This window comes from Crocodylus porosus, unplaced genomic scaffold, assembly GCF_001723895.1.
Source record: "Crocodylus porosus isolate Cpor-Errol unplaced genomic scaffold, CroPor_comp1, whole genome shotgun sequence".
NCBI classification, from domain to species: Eukaryota; Metazoa; Chordata; order Crocodylia; family Crocodylidae; genus Crocodylus; species Crocodylus porosus.
The window spans coordinates 61,768,894-61,789,811 of NW_017728949.1; the positions used below are offsets into that span (position 1 = coordinate 61,768,894).

The 20,918-nt window shown below is 43.9% G+C and overlaps 1 protein-coding gene across 2 annotated transcripts in view; it reads right to left on the minus strand.

The window, feature by feature from the left end:
* Positions 1–2,370: 2,370 nt before the first annotated feature.
* HEG1 (heart development protein with EGF like domains 1) overlaps positions 2,371–20,918 on the minus strand; it is a 79,369-nt gene continuing 60,821 nt past the window's right edge. For both annotated transcript variants that reach the window (XM_019554214.1, XM_019554215.1), the window contains 6 exons: positions 19,071–19,205; positions 13,545–13,587; positions 13,381–13,418; positions 12,464–12,551; positions 10,690–10,864; positions 2,371–8,658 (listed from right to left, as the gene is read on the minus strand). In XM_019554214.1, coding sequence (XP_019409759.1) covers positions 8,509–8,658; positions 10,690–10,864; positions 12,464–12,551; positions 13,381–13,418; positions 13,545–13,587; positions 19,071–19,205 — 629 coding nt within the window. In that variant the 3' untranslated portion in view covers positions 2,371–8,508. The remainder of the gene's footprint in view (positions 8,659–10,689; positions 10,865–12,463; positions 12,552–13,380; positions 13,419–13,544; positions 13,588–19,070; positions 19,206–20,918) is intronic.

Below are 20,918 nucleotides of genomic sequence, written 5' to 3' on the forward strand. Positions count from 1 at the left end.
GTCATTCATTTGGATTGATCATGGGTAGGACACTGAAGCTGACTCTAAAGAGACGGTTCGTTTAATCGTGGTGAAGCTGTGAGCCTCAACAAGGTTTCAAGTGGGATGTGGGGCAACTGGGACAATGGTTTAAGGTCAACCTAGGGACTATTTGCATATTCCAGTCAGATGCTTTTTTGGCTAGAAGCTTTGCTCTTGGTGTTTCTACTATATCAGTTATTAGGGGTGCACTTGGTAGCCATGTTGGTCTGAGACAAGAAGACATGCAAAAAACTAGAATTCTCGGTTCCAAAGTGATACTTTTTATTAGATCAACTGGGAAATCGCAAGAAAATCGTCCTTTTCTGCAAGCTTTCGGAGTCAAAGTCCCTTCGCACTCATGGACCCAGAGGGACAGCCATCCATCTTCAGCTCCCGCTGTGCAACAATGAAGTTTATTTCCTATCTATGGGGACTTTTTACCATCTTGTACCATCTACACTTTTCCCAGAGCCTGATGAAGGGACTTTGATCCCGAAAGCTTGCAGAAAAGGACAATTTTCTTGCAATTTCCTAGCTGATCTACTAAAAGGTATCATTTTGGAACCAAGAGTTCTAGTTTTTTGTGTATCAGTTACTAGACATCTTTATACTCTGGCTTCTCTAAACAAGGCCCACCGGATAGATACAAGTAATTGTCTGCACACAAGTTACATGTTGGTAAAGGGGGAGTGACACTAAATAATCTAAGCAGGGGGTCTGAGTTAGATGGAGTCAATGCCACATGCTTATCAAGTAGACCCAAAAATGGTTCTGCTCCATCTTGCCACATTCCCCTTTTCGTAGATCTCAGCTCCACATTGGTTTAGGGTATGCACTGCAAATATATTTGATGGTCATGGATAACCTACCATACAGAGCTAAATTTACAATATTGTTCTTCTGTCCATTTTCCAAGAGTCACAAAATCCTCTTACTCAGCTGCAGTGAATCCTATACAGCAGGTTTGAGTTCGTTAGACCAGCTGGGAGTTGGGCAGGAACATGCAAATCAGGACGTCACAGAGCCGTCTGAGGCTAAAAATTCAGACCTGCTGCAACAAACAGCAGAGCCGGATGTTTCTGCAAGGGCCCACTACCCAAGTCGAGACCTAAGTAGTGGTTCTCAACACCCTAGCGACATGTGCCTTTGCCCAGATGGGAATTTTAATCTGCTGGGGTTAATCTACAGTCACGGTACAGCAAAGATTCCTTGGCTTAACTTGGATGCTACTGCTCCGGACGCTAGGCAGTGCCAGACACTATCTATTTCATAGCATCTGGTTTCAGCGAGCACATGGAAAAGAGATGTGTGTAGATCAGCAGATCCAAAACTCTGACAGCTTGTGCACCACCAATTTAAAACGATACAACCTTAGATATCACCAGCACATTTTTCAGCTCAACCTTAAGTGCCACCAGCAAATTTTTGTCTTATAAAGTAATTATAATCAATCTGTTAATGCGTACCACTGACAGGTTGTCTGAGTACCACTGGTGATACCCGCACCACAGATTGGGAACTGCTGGTCTAGATCCAAAGTAATGATTTCTTGTATATTATGCCAGATGGGATGGCAGCTGAGTTTTGTTGCGTTTACAATCTCAAACTCATAGTTTCATAGGGGCTGCAAGGGACCTTGCAAGATTATCGGGGCCAACCCCCTGCACCAGGCAGGAAAGATAACCAGGGTAAGATGACCCCAGCAAGGTGACCGTCCAGTCTCCTGTCGAAGATTTCCAGGGTAGGCAATTGCACCACTTCTGGAGGGAGCTTAGCCCACAGTCTGGACACTCTCTGGACTCTATTTTCAAACTCTATTGCATTGGGATAATAAAGTCCCATTTTCCATAAATTACCAGTATTAGAGGGCTGCAGTTCTTCTCTTTGAAGTGGTACTCTAAATTCACACCTACCACAGTTGTCAAGGGAAATCTGGAGCAGTGTCTATCCAGTACCAGGCTCCAGAGAGCTGTCCTCAAGCTATGAATAAGCTGCTTCTTGAACCAGAAGCTACATAGCCATGTCCACACGGTGCTTTGGGGTGAGCTGACTAGCACTGCTCAGGGATGGCACCAGTAGTCCCATTCTCCTAACTGGCCCCGCTGCAGTATCATGCAGTACAGTGCATACAGTGCAGTGCAGCATGCTTGAGGATATCATCATGGAGCATGCGAAGTTTGGCCATGCAAATATGAGCAAATAGAGAGGGAACCTCTGGGGTCATCAAGAACAGTCCTCTGTTACTGCATGTAACCATGTCATACAATCCCTTTAATAAGCATTTTATCCTTGTTCCCTACACAGAAAGCCGTCGACAGGCGCACAAAATTATATTCCATAATCAAAGCATAGAGTCATAATAATATTAATAGTTTTATTGTATCTTTTTTATGATACTGACTAGAACGCCAGATTTAATTATATTGGATGCAGGTATAAAAATAATCCAATCCTTAAAAATTATACTTTCCTACTACAGTACTGTGTAATTAGTGGAGGTTGCAAATATGATACACCTTTAAATAACACTGGTTTGTAAAAATTAATGAAAAAAACCACAGCTCAGAAGCTAACATTCAGAAATATGCAAAGGGAAATCCAGAACAATGAAAACCCTAAAGCAGCTCTACTGTTTGTACATTCAGATTAATAACAGAAACACAAAGAAATGGTGCCTTTTCAAACAGACTTCCCTGCAGACGGCCGTCACTGTTGCAGTTTGGAAGCTGTTCCCAAGATGGTGCATCTGGTTTGCTTTCTTATTTGGAAAAAGCCTATGGAAACGTAGAGGGATGAAACCAGCTGATTTCCACCGAATTTCATTGATAAACTAAATAATTTAATAAGGAAAAATATCCTTCCTGTAAGTTAGTTCTTCTGTGTCTACTGAAGAGAAGGAGTTTTCAATCAAATTCTATTGGGCCCCCCAAAAGAAAAGTTACCCTTTTCTTTTATATTCCATGGGACTTTTCCATATCAGGTGGTTGTATCCAGATTACTGGGCTATACCTCACAGTGATTACACAGGCAAAAAGACCCATTGATTTCAATGAGTCTTGACAAAATAAGGATCGGACCACTTGCATATTGCTTCTGAAGACTGTCAGGCCAACACCTCTCATTCTCCCCCCATAGAGGTATTCCCGACATAGACCCCATATCAACACATAGGAAAGGTACTGCCCACTCATCGCAAGTCAGTTCTTACAACCGAAAAACCAAATCCTAAACTGGGTTGAGACATTTATTTCTGCTAAATAAATAAATATTTTTTTGACTTTTTGTTCCGCTGTTTTTGTCCCTCCTCCCCACCCTCCCCCACCATCTGTACATATCTTTGTCCTGTATTTGAGCCTCAGCAGATTCAGAAACACAAAAAAATAAATATGCTATACAATGGCTCACTGAAACTCCCAAAACAGACATAATATGGTAGACACCCCCCTTCAAAAGTGGGGGGCTCCATTCTCTTTCCAACGGGGAAGTAAAGCAGAAATTAGAAAGCAGTTTGTCAACTATGATGAACACGCACAAACATCATTTACGATCCCAGAAGATCCTAGCACAGGAGAAATGCGATCAGTCAACGTATAAAATTCACATTCTTTCTCTCTCTAAGAAGGTGCTCCAGACCTTGTACAACAACATATGTACAATCTCACATAATACAGGGTTTGCTACAACATTAAGTACACTTCTTTAAATTAAATACAATATTAAAGGCAGCAAAAATGTCGCACAAGTGTCCAGCACACAAGACAGAGCTGAAATATTATCTGCAATGAAAACCAAGGTGGTCCTGAAGCTGGAATGAGTTGAGGCCTGGATCAAACTCCCATTAAAATCAGAGAAGACTTTTCCTTGGACTTTAATGGAAGTGGGATTAAGTCCCTGGTCTGCTAAAAGTTAAAAACAATTGTCAGCGTGGAAAGCACAGAATCACAGAAAAGGAAAGCTGGAAGGGACCTCGGGAAGTCATCTAGCCCCTGCTCAAGGCAGAATCATCCCTGTCTAAGCCATGCTGAACAAGGAAACACAACGTTTAAGTAAGAAAGAGCAAACATTGAGCAGGCTGCATGAGAAACCCAGATGGATTTGGAAAAGACATTGGACAAGAATTGGGAAGGAATGTTTATAAAATATAGCAGGGCTGTGTAACGGCGGCCAAGCCTGCTACGTCCTTCCCTCGCACTAGTGCACCGGTGGGGGAAAGTCTGGTAGAGATACTGTAGGACCTGTGTCATTTGCAAGGGAAAGGTTTCTCTCTAGGGTGGTGCAGCTCAGTGCTGTCTTCAGAGGCAGGTTGTAACTGCTGGATAGTAAAGGCTCCTTGTACCCAGCTGCACCCGTGTACAGGGAGTGTCCGTCCTGGCATCTGATCACAACATCAGGACTTTATGGTGAGATGTGGCAACAGCAAATGGCCTAATTAGCTGTGTTGCACAACACCGATGCTGTCAAGGGCAAAGGGCCTTTTGTTCTTGCTATCACCCTATTTTACGCTCCAACACTTTGTTGGTACCTGAAAAGAGAAGCAGCAGATTACGTCCGTTAAGTAAATAAGAGCCTGAGCTTCAGCCGTGTGTCTTGAACACCCTCAGCAGCTGGGCTGAGTACCGGCTGCTTCTCTCAGCCTGGCTGTTGAGGCACTCGGGCCAACGCACACGCACTTTGCTGTAGATCTGCAAACATCTTCATTTCTGGTTGGTGCACCTCTGGGGAGAAGGAAACACCGCCTCAGGCGAACGGCACGTAGCCTGTCCTAGCTCATCTCAGACCGCAGACATCTTTCATGCTCCTTTCTATCTAATCCTCTTCGCCCAGGAAAATAGTGACACATGGGAGGGGAGCCAAAATCGCAGTTCTGGGATCCTAAAATGTAGAACCTGAGCCCTCAAAAAATGAGACCGCTTTTCTTTAGTTACGTAACAGAAAGCACCAAAGAACGAAAATGGCATTGGGGAAGAATGAGTCATCTTGGACTCTTCCTCATCTCTAGACAGGAATAGCACATCTCGTGCCATTGCCAGATAGTACTTGTGTACAAAGGTGACAAGCAGACAGAAACAGAGATCAAGGTCAGAACTAGATCAGGGATTTGTGTTTAGTTGAAGAGAGCCAGGCGGCAACGCATCACACCCCCACAATGACGATCAGGACTGTAACCGTCTCACTGGGGTGCCATGCACCCAGCCACCATTCGGCAGGCTAGCGGAGTTCTGATCAATGGGAATTTGGTGGAATTTGGAAAATTACATTCTCTGCCTAAACAGTATTTTTATAGTAGGGAAGAAATCTGTAGATCCAGCTGAGAAGTGGACTGGAATAGGTGGCAGTTTGTTGGCAGCATGACATCATGAAGAATTTCAAGACAAAGGATGAAATGCTATAAATCCTCCCAAATTTCAATTTATCGTCAAGATCATATATAAAAAAACCCATTGCATTTGCTCCATGAGGTCCTGGGTCCATTTGGGCACCAGTCTGAAAGCAAATGGAGCCCATGAAGGATTAATTCCAACATAACATCAAAGATTGTCCATGCTCTTCCTCCTATGCTAGACACAAGGATTTACTATAATAATAATAATACGAGTTCTCCTTTGGAAAAGGCTTCGTCTTGCATCCCTGCAAGGTGGGTAACTCTGCCGACTCTAATGAGACTGCTCAGTAATTCCAGGCTAACTTCCTAAAACATCCAGGCTAACGGGCTAAAAATGCATCCAAAGGCATGTTTAAAAACAACAAAGAAATGATACAGAAGAGCTAACCATCAGAGTGTGAGATAACCCAAATCAGGAACAATCAGATCCCATTTCCCGTTCCAAAGCTAAGAACAGCATCCAAGCCACTACAAGGAAAAACAGTGTACGAATTCCCTGTGATTTTTCAACTGGTTAAAGCAGGGGTCCTGCAACCCTTACTGACAGAGGGAGTCCTGCTAAATCCTACTCAGAGACATCATAATTACTAACTGCACAGCACCCTGTAGGATCAGATTCTCATGTGCATCGGCAAATAGGCCCCTGCTTGAGATATGCTAAACATTAGCTTGACCCTGCCCAAGGCAGCCATGAAGTTTGGTGGCGTTTCAGGAGGACAAGAAGGGTAGGAGAGCCTGACCCCAAAGAAGTGAGAGCATGGGAGTGTGGCCACACTACTACTTCTGTTCATGAGCTCAAGTTAGACTTGCATGCCATAAATGAGACCCTTCCTCCTTGGATGCATACACCTGTTATGCCTTGCCTACATCGCGGGACCAAGCAGTAACAGAGGCCAGAAGTCTACCGCCACCCAGTGCAAAGGGGTCGGGGGTTCAGAGTCTCTACGGTAAACAGCTCCTCTCTTGACCAGCGACTCAGGACATGTCTTCATAGCAGAGTTCACTTGCATTATCTTCACTGGTGCCTCTTGAAGTAGTCAAGCCTGAGTGAGGGCAGCTGTGCCACAAAAAGGCATTCGGGCTGCAACACACACACACAACTGCTGGGCTCACATCTGCAGCGTACTAAGAGAGAAGTTGCCTGTCTTCTCTGGGCACAGGCAGGAAAAATTGTGGGAAGACACTGGAGAATCAGCAGCACTTAAGCAGAGCTCATCTGTGCTTCAGAGAGGCAATAGCAGCTAAGGGGTTGGACGGACATAAGCTTTAGCCTGCAGAGCAGAACGATTACATTGTAATTAAGGGTTTTTTTGCATGACTGATAATCATAATAGGAGCAACATTCAGCTTACAACTTGTGTGAGCTGGCAGTGAAGACAAGCCGTTGCTGTACTTGATTAACATGAACGGCTCTAAGCATTCACCTGTGCAGTCAGGGACCTTTGGCTCAGACCCATGCTGAAGGATGTAATAAATTATCAACTTTGAGCTTCTTTCACAACGATCAATAGAATTACAAAAGCCCAGCGCGGCATCTCAAAAAATGAAAAGTGTTTGGGGAAAGCACAGCGCAGCACAAAACAGAACAGGAGAAAACAACTGTAAAACAGCACTGAGAAACTATTTTGACATTAGACCCACTTGATCGAGAACAACAGCATTTTTTTTAAATGTTGAAAAACGCTGACATTTTGATTTGCTCAAAAACAATGACAAACTTAGCAGAAAAGGGGAAAACTTTTTTGGTGAAAAATTTGAAAAAAATTTGCAACATTTTAGTAAAAAATGTCCAGTTAGCTCCGTGGTAAACAGGTGGTAAATGACCATGAATGAAATGAAGGGGCGGTGAATGATCCTTCACTCAGATTCACCTGTTAATGGGGCTGATGGAAGAAGTCAGTCTAGAATCCTTTACCCTTCATTACTTAGGATCTTGTGCTTTTCTCACAGTGCGTGTAACTCATTACAACAAACCTGACCTCCAGTTTTGCAAAGCATTCCTATAGCTACCACCAAAATCAATGGCAGGCATTGGGTCCACTCCCTCTTATGCACTGCCCAAAGTTGACATCATCTCTGTCCCATAAATGCTATAACACTTAACCACTTTCCACTTACGGATCTTCAGCAATGTGTTCATCTTTTCAAAGCAATGAGAACTGCTTCCTATACTTTCCTATAAAAGACTCCATCAAGAAATACCTGACCTCGCTCTTGTTGAAGTGCACTGAAATCCCGGCTGGGATACAGCCCTAGGTAAGGTCCTGCTGGGGACTGCTACGGTGACTATTTACAGTCTAAAGCCACACTTTTTGAACAACACTGTAGACTGGTGGACAAAACACTGCTACATTCAGAGTTTTCTGAACACAAAGAAGATTTTTAAAATCCACTCTGGGAGTTAGCTCCATCTTTGTTTCCCATTCATATGGAGGAGGCATGCTAAGCTCCCTGTATGTCTTCACAAAAGCCAGCTTACAAATTCAGCTAGCGTGGCCAGAGGCAGGGCTCAGCTGAGCAGGCATTTTGAGAGACTGATACTTTCCAATAAGAAAATGGTAATTTGTGGGCAATCCAGTGCAGGAAGCAGAACAGGGCACAGAAAAGGAGAAAAGTTTGCAGTGAACACAAACCTCCAACCCATAACAACTGCACAGTGTGTATCTTGGCATACAGGTTGGCCATAAGGAAAAACAGTAGTCAGACCAACAATTTACAATACCTGTAAACAAAACACTCCCTAGTGGTTTTAGCTTTAGGGTGCCATCATCAGTTAGTCTGTCTGTACTGATCTACTACCACATGCGCGTGATGTAAGTTAAGAGGTGAAAGAAAAAACTGGAGTACAGATTAACTTCCATGAACTTCTCCTTGTGTCTTATATCGCTCTGCATGTGGGCTCCTTCTTTTCCTCGCTTCTCCACCACAGCTGTGAAGGGGTTCTCCCAAGGCAGCTCTGCTCTGTGTTGTCTCGAGACTGAAGTCCCCCATACGGGTAAAAGTGAAGACTAAAACTGGCATCAAGTGAGCTGCCAGGTGACAGCATGTACCTGGTGAACACACGGCACGTAACTACGATGACCTTCCACTCCCACTCACTCTGATTAAAAATAGTCTCTTCTTCTGGTTTCATCACTAATAAAGGAAGGATTATATTGACCGGGATAGATGCATGAATGTCGGGATCCTGGCAAACCAGTGTAGGGAGGATAAAGTCCATTTCTTTCCAGTTCAGGATTTCTTAGATTAGTTGGCTGTATTGGAAAACAGAAAAGAAAAGGCGATTATTTGGGGGCTCTAAAAGCATTTCTTTCTTCAATCCCTAGCACTGAAACAGATGCATATATGGTTTTGTTCTTTGCTACGGTTTCTGTTCAAGTTTTAATTGATTTTGGACATCTGTTATTTTATTACGAGTCATTTAGGGTGCCTACACACAAGCAGCGAGTCTGCTGGAGCGTGGTAATGACCGCGCTCCAGCAGACTCCAGCATCTCAGGCATCGGTGCCCCCACGCTGAAAAATGGCAGCAGGGCCATTTTAACTAAAGCTCGTTCAACAAGCTTTAGTTAAAGTGCCCTTGCCACCTTTTGTAAGCGCAAGGACACTGATACACAAGATGCTAGGGTCCTTTAATTAGCGTGGCTCTTGGAGCTGCTTTAACTAAAGCACCTTCCCCCTGCCCCGAAGCACATGTATAAACGCCCTTAAGTTTTGACACTCAAGCTGGTCTACTCTGGCATAGCTCAACTGAACTCAGTGGAGACAGGCTGATTTACATTGGCTGTAGACCTCTGCATAAATGTTATGCAAATATATGGTACAGTCCTTTCAGGTGCTACAAATATTGTCATGGCCCTTATAAGGATCTCTAAATTAGCATCTCCTACCATTGCATAACTTCAATGACTGTGATTTTTCTAGGTTTGGGGTTTTTTGGTCCGGTCTAGTTTTAAATGTTTTAAGTAGCATTTGCATCAAGTAATTAAGACAGGAGAGAATTTAGGAACATAGGTGAAGTTTGGGAAACTCTTCCACAAGCAAAGAAAGCTGCTGCAAAGGGAAGGGCTGTGCACATGAAGAAGACAAACACATCTACACAATAAGCTGTGGGGCTGCCTTATTTTGTCTGCCCAGGAAGATGGCAGCAGCTGAACTTTCACAGAAACACAGGACCAGAGAAGCCTCCTATATCATCAGATCTAGTCCCCTGTTGTCACAGGCAATGGGACCAGATAATCTCCTTTGTAAGTACGCTACTTTACCTACTGGGGCCTAACAGGATCTTTGTTTTCTACAATGTGGATTTTGTGGTATTTCCCCATTCTGGGGGCATCTACATGAGACACTTACTGTGGAGTTACCTACTTAACTCCGCAGTAAAGCATCTCTATCTACACGTGTGGAGCTATAAGGCCAGAATAAACTAATTCACTTGGCTGTAGGTTAGTGCTACCCAACACAAGTGCTACCCTACAGTGGAGTTATTTACTTCACCACAATGCACGTGTAGACAGTGACCAGGCTGGCTGGGGCATGAGCCCTCTACCCATGTGCTCCAGCCAGCCCTTCCCGCAGCACACTGAGCCAGGTCGGAGCAGCTCTGGGCTGGTAGGCTGACTCCTGGGGCTCCCTGCCAGCCAAGGCTGAGCCACCCTAGCTCAACACATTGCGGCCCTGGCCACATGTGTAAACGCTGCACCTAGGAGCAATAAACTCCAGAGCAAACTGCACTAGTTTATTGCGTCACATTAATATTCATGTGTAGACATGCCCATCGAGTAGCATTAAACCGTTGTTTGATCCTGTTGTGAGACTCTTTGTTACTGTACAATGCACTTATGAAAAATTGGTTTCACCCCCCCCGTCAAAACTCCCTTTCCTGGTCATTGGGCATAAAGAGAATTTTCAGAAAAGTCTGTGAAACCCCTCTTAATTTCTAAGTCTCTACCCTTAACTTGGGTTATTTCCCTTGATTGTATATGACTCAATAAACAGGCACTGGGAAAAGGTCATTTGGCCAAAAAATGCAAATCAAAACAAATCTAAATCTAAGTCTGCTCTCTAAATTCTCTCCACAGAAAGACATTCCAGAAAATGTGCCTGATCCTGTTACCTTTACTCATGTGATAAACTTATTCACTTTATAGGGTTTATCTACATGAGTAATGATTCACAGGATTATATCCTTTCCCCACCAAGCTTCCCACACTCTATTCATGACCTAAGGCACTTGCTTTATTCTTTTATTTACATATGATAGCTACACAATGCAGTTCCAGATACCGAATAATAGACGTCTGTCATCTGCAACAGGTTCTTCGTGCTTCCGTTCTCTTGCATTTCTATTGTCTCTCTTCCCCACTCTGGTCCTCGGGGGTTCTTGGGGTACTCAGCGTATGGTGACATTTGGAAATCCCCACTCTTGAAGATAAGTTTGCTTATGTCATTTTTATTCTTTCTGTTTAAGGAGGAGAGAAGGGAAGTTTAAAAGGCAGAATTGACCTTGTTGCCTTCTTTTATTTGTGAAAGAATCTAAGGAGCTTTACCCTGCTTCCTAACTGAAGAAGAGGAAAATTTTTCTTAGGAAATATAGTAAAACCGGGATCATTTGTATCTGGGTGGTTCACAAACCACTTCACTTGCAATGAAAGATGAGTTGCTCAGGTGTTTGCTGAGAGTTGTTATTCCCAAGCGTGCTGCTCATCATTGCTTCCACGCAGCTGGGCAGGGAAGCAGTGCCCTTTGAAACAGAAGCCACAAGAAGCGGCTGGAGCACCTCGGTGGTCAAAACAGCTGTTTGCTGCAACTATATATGGATGAATCTGTAGTCACAGCAAACAGCTGTGTATATATCCCTACCTCTTCGCAGGTGGGTAAGGCACCTAACTCTGCAAAGTATCCGTGTTCGACCAGATATGAAAATCAAGCTACTCGAGGTATGTACATATGAACATATGTGCCTCACAGGTATATGCTATGTTTGTCCCAGGGCCTTCATAGAGAAATGACTCCAGCCACAAGGGTGGGAAAGACTGGGGACAGGCTGGCAGGAGCAGAATAGTTGTTTCATAGTTGGTCGGGTTGGAAGGGACCCGAGTAGATCATCGAGTCCAACCCCCTGCCATGGGCAAGAAAAGATGTTGGAGTCAAACGACCCCGGCTAGGTAACTGTCTAGCCTCCTTTTGAAGACCCCCAGGGCAGGAGCAAGCGAGAATATACTGTAAACTTCAAGTAAAACTACACATGCATTGGCATTAGCAGATTCAACTGAAAGTAACCTTAGATCCACACTTGCAGATTCACCGCAGCCACATCTCTCAAAGTACGTGTGTACTCCTCACCCCAAACGTCCCTCAGGAGAGTTTACGTGGCTGGTCTGAATAAGTAAATTTTAAAAGAGCACCAAAGCATCCCCACCAGTCAAAAGGACCTTACAAGACGCTCCAAACTGAAGAGGTTCCCAGTTCAACAATGTGCCCTGAAGATGGCAGTGATGTTATACATGCACAGCAGCTAAAGGATCGTCTACCCAAGGGACAGAAGGTTATCAAGGAGCTAGAGTGGAAATCAGAATTGCTGGGTTTTCTTCCTCCCTCCCTTGATGGGGTATAAGAGGGAGGCATTCTGTTGTGCAAAAGAGAGGCACCACATGCATGGATATGCAGAGGCCTACATTTCGTGTAGGGTATGAAGCCCATTATGCAGGACCCACACGCTATGGCCGTGAATGTGATGTGTGAGCAGTGGGGTTGGAAATTGGGAACCAGGCCAGGCCAGTAGCTTCTACCCTGCTCAAACAGTCTTCCCTTGGCCCCCTGGATTTGAATTTTCTCTACCATTTCCAATAAACACGACTCAGAGTTATTTGGACTATGTTCTGCAGAAAAATGTTTCCCCTTAACTGTAAGCACAATGGATCCCTTTGCATCTTCATTAAATCTCCTGTTGACATTACATTTTAATATCTGCCCATTTATCCTGTCAGGTCTAGGTGCACAGCACGAAGTCAATTAAAATGAACCTTGCAGGGTTCAGTGTCTTGCTTCTGGCACTTACCTACAGCAAGTGATTATCAGTGCTATTCCCAGAATGAGCAGAAGTCCACCACCAGCAGCCGCAATTACCACAGTGATTAGCTGATATGCTAAGTACAGAAGAGATACAGGAGATACTTAGAATGGCAACATTTATAAATATTTCAGTGAGCATATGTATGTCCAGCAGGCAAAGGCATTAAGAATGACTCTCCTTTGTTCAAATGTTACTGAGTAGCGTGTTAAATTTTGCTCAGTACATTTGCCTGGAGCTGGGGAGTCTCTGGGAAAAAGTGGGAAAACAGGAACTATTATACTTGGAACAACAGATCCCCTTTGGAACAGTCTGTATTTATGAACACAAGAGTTTTCACTTGTAAAATGAAAACTACCAATTCACCTCAAAGTAACATCCTGAGATACCATCTGCTAGCCCCCTTCCCCTGCCTCCCTAAAATGTTGCAATTTCCTCCCCCCCCAGGACAGAATTTCTGATTTCTGATCTGCTTTAATGCAGAACAAAAAAATTATAGCTGGTTCCAGGGTATGAAATTTAGGTCTCCAATTTCCTTGCCCTGAGCAAGAGCTCTGTTTTAGGAAACAGGCCAAGAATTTGTCAAGAGTGATGACTGATAGCAGTGATCCAAAGAAAACTGGGCCCTGCTTATCACGAGGAGAACAAAGCAGGCTGACCGCAATCCAGGCTGCAAACATATTAGACCGTCTACACAGTAAACTCCCCATGCTCAGCCCATGCTACGCAGCCCGCTCAAACCGCCACATGGACGCAGCTGTATTGCGCAGCACCACTGCATGCATGGGGATACTGCTCTAGAGCACGTTACATTTACTATGTAGACACAGCATGACTGCTAGGAGAGATATCTGTGCCCACAAGATCCCACCCAGGAATAACCTGAAAGGAAGCTCAATACTTACGGTTTCCACAATTGAATCCCCCCAAGCCAAATGGGCAGCTGCAAGAGAAAAGAACAGCGGATTTTAAACGTCAGAGTTTTTGCTGTAGCTACATTTTCCAGTAGCAATTTGGAAAGCGGACTCGTGGGGGGGAAATGGGAGGAAAGTCACGGAATCCACCGTACCTTACGCAGGTCTCGTTCTCTAGCTTAAACCCATCTTCGCAAGCTGAAAAAAAAGGAAGAGAAAGGCCATAAGCATCCTCAGCGGTACGCCAGCTGTATGCCTGTAACAGTCCCTCACAAGTTGCAAACAGAACAATTGCAATCCAGGCTGAAGATACCTTAGGCCTTGCCTATGTACTAAACCCACCACGCTCAGCCATGCTAATTAGCCCACTCAACGTACAGCGTGGATGCAGCTGCGTTTCTCTCTGTTGAGGTGACAAACACCCAGGACTACTCATACATAACGTGAGCAGCAAGAGTGGGACCAGTCAATCGTTGCACCGTGAAGTGGACAACAGGCCACATATAAAGGAGAAGGTACATATATTTGCTGCCACCTGCGGCAGAACGAAAGCGCAGGCACTTAGTACCAATGAGCTGAGCATCACCCATGCCATTCCTGCTCCTTTGAAGGTTTTCAAAGGTCACGACGAACCCAGCAGACCCCTTGCGAGCACTGTACAAGTATGGCCAACTTTGGACTAGGCACAACAACGCACTTAATCACGCGTTTAACTTTTCAGAACAAAAGCAGGATTTAATAGAAGCACTCAGCCACAGATAATCTGTAGACCAGGGTTACCATTTTCACCGGCAACATCTTTACAGCAACATCAGAACCTTCTTGGAGAATATCTCTATTTCTAGGAAATTCTGTTTCCTCCCTGAAACTCTGGCCTCTAGTTTAATGATTTTGTTTGATACTCAGTTATGAAATAACTGAATATATACATTTATATATTTAAAAAATCATTATTCATTAAAAATTATCGAACTAGACTGCTTAGATAGGCCCAAAATGATTTTGTGTAACACAAAACATATTGTGTAATCTGGGAAAAAATTGGTTTGTCTTTTAATTAGGCTTGAAAATGCATTTTGGAATGATAGAATTTTCTGCGGGATTCAAATTCTCATTTCCTGCCTTCTCTACAGTAACCCAGGAATAAGTGGGGAAGCTACTGGACAGGACTGAAAGGTGTCCATAGCATCGGGAATACAAGGACTTGTAGTGCTTACTCTGCAGAGGCTTTACTGAAGAAAGACTCTGCATAATCTCTATTGTGTTTGGTCCAATACTAATGATGGAAATATATTAAAAAGTAAATATACACCCTGTTCCAATAGCACCTGGACAGGACTTTTTTGCCATAGCCCATCAGAAGGTTTATAAAACCAGGTCTAGATATATGGAGAGTTGTTTTATGTTTAACACCTTTACTAGCTGAGGTAGCAATGAGCACCCTGCCCTGATACCTGAACATCCCTGCTAAACAATGACCAGCCACGTGTCTCTAGATCCTCCCTGCTGTTTTATAGATCGTTCTCCCTTCCTACAGTGAGGCCCCATGGAGTGAGTGCTCTGCCCAGGCAGAGATCAAACAGCATCTCTGTCTGTAAGGCTAAAGCTTACAATGTGCCAAGAAGCGCAGTAAGCAGCCATCCACCAACACTGATCCATTCCTAAGCCCGAATGCATGATGTGCTTATGCTCCTACGTTGCATTCACCCCCTGTAATTTGGCTGATCTAATGATACAATGTTAGGCTCTTATAGAAAGGTTAGGCTTTTTGGGTAAATAGGGTGCAGCTATGACCATTACCTTAAAGGAGGACATAAAGCATGTACATTTGGTGATATAGCTAGAGAAGGGCTGGGTGTGATAAACACAGCAGACCAGTGGAGGTCACTGTTAACCTGCAGTAATGCAGCCATGGCAGGATCTTTGTTTCCTGCTTCTATAAAATGCATTTAAATGTCACAGTGAGTACCTATCTGTTTATAAACCTGTATCTCAATGTCCAGAGATGCTTGGCATAGAAAGCTGGGAGTCGGGGGGGAAGGCTGAAATTGCACAGCAAGTTTAAGGGATGCTGACAAAATCATAACAGATCAAGAGAGATTTTGCAGCAGAGAGATCTCATAACACCAACTGAGAGCTTCACAGATTGTTCAATGGACTCATCCAATCTGATCCCCTGCACAACACAAGCCAAAAACTCCCACATTCGTTCTGGCTTCACATCCACTTGCTGTGGCTGATCATGATTTTTCAAATGGAGACGTCACCAACACACCTGGTAGGTTACTGCACTGACTGATTCCTTCACTGCTAAAAATTTGCCTCTTATTTTTAGTCTCACTTTGCTTAGCAGCAGCCTCCACCCATTAGACCTTCACCTGCTAGGCTGGAGAGCCCTCCATTATTGAACTGCTCTTCTCCGCAGCTAGTACTTGTGAACTGTGATCACGTCACCTCTTCACCTCTCTTTAATAAGCTAAGCAGACTGAGCTCTGGCTCTTTCAATGCCAGACGTGTTTCCTAAGCCTTGCAATTGTTCTTGTGGCTCTTTTCAAACCACTTTTCCATTTAATTGTGGGCACCAGAAGAGGACACTGGACTCCGACGGCTCTGACACCACTGCCAAACAAAGAGGGAACCACCCTCGTCTCCACCCGATACTCCCGGTTCAGTGAGCCAAGAATGACACTTCAACCACAGCACTGCGCTCTCCCTAAAGACAAATGGATACAGCAGCTGCTGCAGGCCTAGTATCCCTCTGCTGCCGAGAGAGGTGGCCATGGATTAGGGTCCTGGGGGATGTGGCTGCACAGTGTCCTGCAGGACACGCACCTCGGGCAGGACTTGCTGATGTGCAGGGGGAAGGGTCGGGTCCCGCACACACCATTTCAGTATGGCTTTGGGTTTTTGATTGTTTTTTTTTAACGTGATGCAGACCTGCAGAGCTCTTTGTGCTGATTTCCCTCCCTCCACCCCCTCCTCTGCTCCTTTGAACCCGATCCCAGGCAAATTCACCTTGCCACTCTCACCAGGCACTGGCTACTCAGAAATCTCATCTGTGCGCTTAAAGGCCTAGAGCGGCCAAGCAAGACTTTCAACTCCAATTCTTCTTTTTTTTTGCCTTTTTTCCTTTTTTTTTTTTTGCCTTTTGTTTCTGAGCTTTGCCACCCCCATCCAGGAAGTGCTCCAGGGGTAAGACTCCTCTGGCTGGGATGAAGAGCTCATGAGGCTTTCCCTGTTCTGCACTGGGAGCACTGTTTTCTTGATGAAGCTACAGCCAGGAGTGGTATTTTTTGTGGCTGCCGTTCCAGTAACCACACCCTTGCGATTTCCTTCCTACAACCCTCTTTCCCTTTTAATCCTCCAAACCACACCCAGCTTCCTCTTAAGGATTCCTGGTAGCATAGGACAATAGCCATTTCCCATGGTGGGGAAAACTATAATCGGAATTACCGCTAGTGAGCATTCAGCATCCATCTGAGCCAGACTGACAGCACCCACAGCCAAGGTCAGATGTTCAAACAGTTCCTGTTTAGGCACCTAAAAATAAGGGCTAGTTTTCAAAAGAGTTCAGCCTATTATGCCCTGCCTTTGTCTGACATAATGCCCCCGACGATCAAGCAGGGAGCCATTTCAAAAATCTGGACCATGTAGAGGTGCCCAAATGGAAGCAGAGCCTTTTGAAAATGCAGCCCCAATTTTGAGTGCCAAGACACTGAAAATCAACCCAGGAGCGCTTTTGAAACTCGGATTCTCCCCTTATGGAAGATGGATTTCCAGCATCCCCCTCCCCCCAAACTTGACTATGTGGAGGTAAAATTCTCCTTGGTACAACGTCCTGGAAAGGCCTAGGGTGAATGTCACCGAGGCCATCTACAAACTCACAGAGGCTTCATATTGTCTAAAATGTGGTGACTTGGGGCTAGGGCCATTGGATGATGGATCCAACAGCAGGGAAGTATGACTGCACCGCACAAAGCAGCCCACCATGGAGATATGTGAGCTAGCTGGGCTATCTGAAACACTGCATTTCTCAGCAGGGTGAGTTAGCCTGTGTAGAGCTCCAGGGACCGTGACTTTAGCTGCTGGGGTACCCGAATTAGCACGGATATCGCTGCAGCCTACAGCATCGTGCAACGGAGATATACACTCATGCTGTTGCAGCCTTCTGACTGATTGAATGCACCAGTAGATATTTATTTCACAGACCGAATGAGATAAATGAATATGGAATAATCCCATCTGTCTGAAGTACTTCAACGACTGGCTAGCACCCTAAGCACTAGACCATGCTTCTCGGCAGTTCTCCTCAAACATGTCATACTCCCGAAGCCTGCACCGTTTGACAAACAACTTCTGTGTGTGGGAGGCAGGGGAGGAAGGGGAAAAAAGCCATTTTTTGGATGATTCTATTGCAGTAAAGAAATATGTATTTTTTTAAGTAGGTTGAACACATTCTCTCCTTCTCCCTCTTCTTTGTTAGTGCTGATGACCCCATTCCACATATGAGAACTAAACAGGAAAACATTATCACATGTTTTCCAGGGAGGACAGATTAGATGTCTTTAAGCTTAATTCAAACCTGACTATATTAGTGAGTGCTGTGTGAACAGCCACTGCGTCGTTGACTGGACCTTGGTCTACGCGCCCCAGGTGGGACTGGAGGCCCTTTGTGCCCAGAATTGTATACATGGAGTCAGATGCATTTTGATCCCAAAGAGAAGATGGGCAGGGAAATGGAGTAGTAAAGTGTCTTTCTTAAAGAGAAGGGGCTGAACTAGGATTAAAACCCAGGACTCTTGAGTAGGGTTTGGCATCCACAATGAACCTACAAACCGCCGAGCTATCAAAATGCGATTAACCCACTAGCCTGGCCAGTTCTCCTCTTTGACCATCTTGACTTGTGAGCTCTTTGGTGTATGAAACATGCCTTGCCACAGATTTGCACAATATCGACCACGTGGCAGTTGCTGCCAGTAGCATGAATATACATCAAAACCTACCAAAATCAGATGGCTGTAACTGAATAGTCTATAAGGTGACAAAGCGCTTTGATGATCCTGTGATGAATACTTAGACCAAAGCAGGGACAAAACTGACTATGGTTCATTTAAAACACAGCGAGTAAGATCTGGTGGTAGAAGCAGTAGTTAAATGATATTGGCTCCTGTCCTTACATTTTTATTACAAGATCTTTTAAAAATAAATGTGCGCTCCTTCTCAGCTTCTTGGTCATTTAAGAATATTAAGGATACGTAAATATAGCTTGCGAATTTAAAATAATTATCTTTCCTTCCCCTGGAGATCAGACAAAACAGAAATAGAAATAGCTGCACTATGTCATCTCGGCTCTGTGCTGCTGAACTTTTGCCACAGGCATTTCAACCCCCCCTCTCCCTCCCCCCTTTTTTTTTGTCTTTTCACTGGTTTCTTCTGACTTGCACAGCATGCTCCAGAAAGAGATAATATTATTACTGCAGGGAGAGAGATTATATCTTCAATTTCTATGGCAAACTACCATAACGGAGGAAATCTAAGTGGCTAATATTTATTCATAAGGTTGAGCTCCTTAGCATGAATGGAAATTAAAAAAAAAAAAATCCCGACGTGAAAAATCATTTCAAATGGGAGCAAAAGATGAAGCAGAAACTGAGGAAATGTGGATGCATAAAGAGCAATACCTCTGCAGGAATGATCCTTCTTGTTGTATTTAAAGTATCCGCTTCTGCAGTTACAGACTGCAATGCCATCGAAATCTCTGCATTCAGAAGTTTCTTTGTCACATTCAGGGTCTTTCTGTTCACATAAACCGCCAGCTACCATAAAGACATGGACAAGATCAATACGTTTCCATGTAAACAGTTACGCACGCTGATAATTGGGCTTTCCCCATGTATCGCACTGAGGTTAGGTATTGCTTTTCCCATTTTTTACTAATAATTTTCCTAATTGTCCTAATAATTTTTAATAATAATTTTGGAGACAAAGTCATGTCGCTATTACTTGTACAATCACTGATGTCAGATCTGTAAGAATAATGGATTTGTCAGGTTTCTGGCACTTCTGAGATTTTTTAAAAAAAACTGATTACAGGTCAAATCAAAAAGTTGAAAAAATTATTTGGAGCCAACCAAAACGTTTTGTTCTGACCAAAAGAAACTGCTTTGTTTCATTTTTGAGCTTTTTTACTTTTTAGTAAATCAACTGGAAGGACGTTTCAAAACAAAAAGTCGTCTTAAATTAAAGGAAAAGAAACATTTCATGTAGAATATGTGGACAGTGCTGGGTTATTTTGCAGGGGGGGAGGAGTTGCTTTTATATGCACAATTCAGCAAAACTGACCTAAATACATTAAATATTTCTGTCCCCCCTAATCTGCACTGCTTACTAAAAGCTGGATCACCTGCTAAAAAGATAGTCATTGCTAGAGTGTGTACTGATAGTGAAGTTTTCCCTTTGTAACTCCCAGTTTGAACTGGCCGAGATTCCCCTTCCCTTTTGAATGCATCGTCTTGTCTCTTATCTAAGAAAATAGCTTGTGCTGCTGCTAATCCTATTTACCTTTGGACATGAACTTAGAAAACTGAACTTAATGAAATGGAGCCAAAGAATAGGCCACTCCCTAGGCTTGGAAAGCTGGCCTGACACAGCAAGTATTACCATTTCCTATAGCTGGATGCAGGAATTAATGAAGAAGTGCTGTGGCCTGCTCAAGGCAAAAGATGAAATTGGGTGACCATAATGGCCTTTTAGCCTCTTTCTAATCTAGTCTATCTTTGGGGGGTTTTGGGGGGAGGGGGTTAAATCCATATGACAACATTCTCTGAATTTTATGCTTAATTTGCCAATGACCAAACCAATTTTTCTTTTGTTTGTCTTGTAGACTTGGACCCAAAAGTAAGTTTTTCTAATTTTTGAGTAATCCTAATCTTTTCGGACTCAAGGCATCCCTCAGAAAATGCTGGTTCTTAGCTTCCCTTTCTTTTCAGACTATGGAAAAATAATAGAGTAATTCTGTTGTGCAGGACTCAGAACGGCCACAACAGAGCAGAATGTTTCTGACACTGTGGCGTCCTATTTGAAATCTCTGGGTTTATCTTGCAAATCATTTTTGCATACCTAATAGCGCTAGTATTTTGTGGCATTCCACGGCACCCTTGAGAGGTTCTCAATGCAACCCAGGTCTTGCAATGTCAAGACACCCTGGTTGAGAATCAGTGGTCTAGAGCAACATCACAAAGCTCTGGAGACAGAAGTGTCTGATGGAAGTCACTCTTTTAAACACCACTCATTTCATGGGATATCACACCTTTTAGTCCTCAAGGTACCACCAAGCACTCAAAAAATTAAGGGTCCCTTCATTTCTGTTGTTATACCGGTCATAAAGTACCCAGAGAAGTAAAAATAATTTCCGTTGACGGAATGAATCCCTCGGCATTTGAGGGTCCCTGCATGAATAATGATTTGCATCTCTCACTTGGGTCCTTTGACAAACATTGTATTCCAGGTTTGCTGCTGGTGGGCGGAGA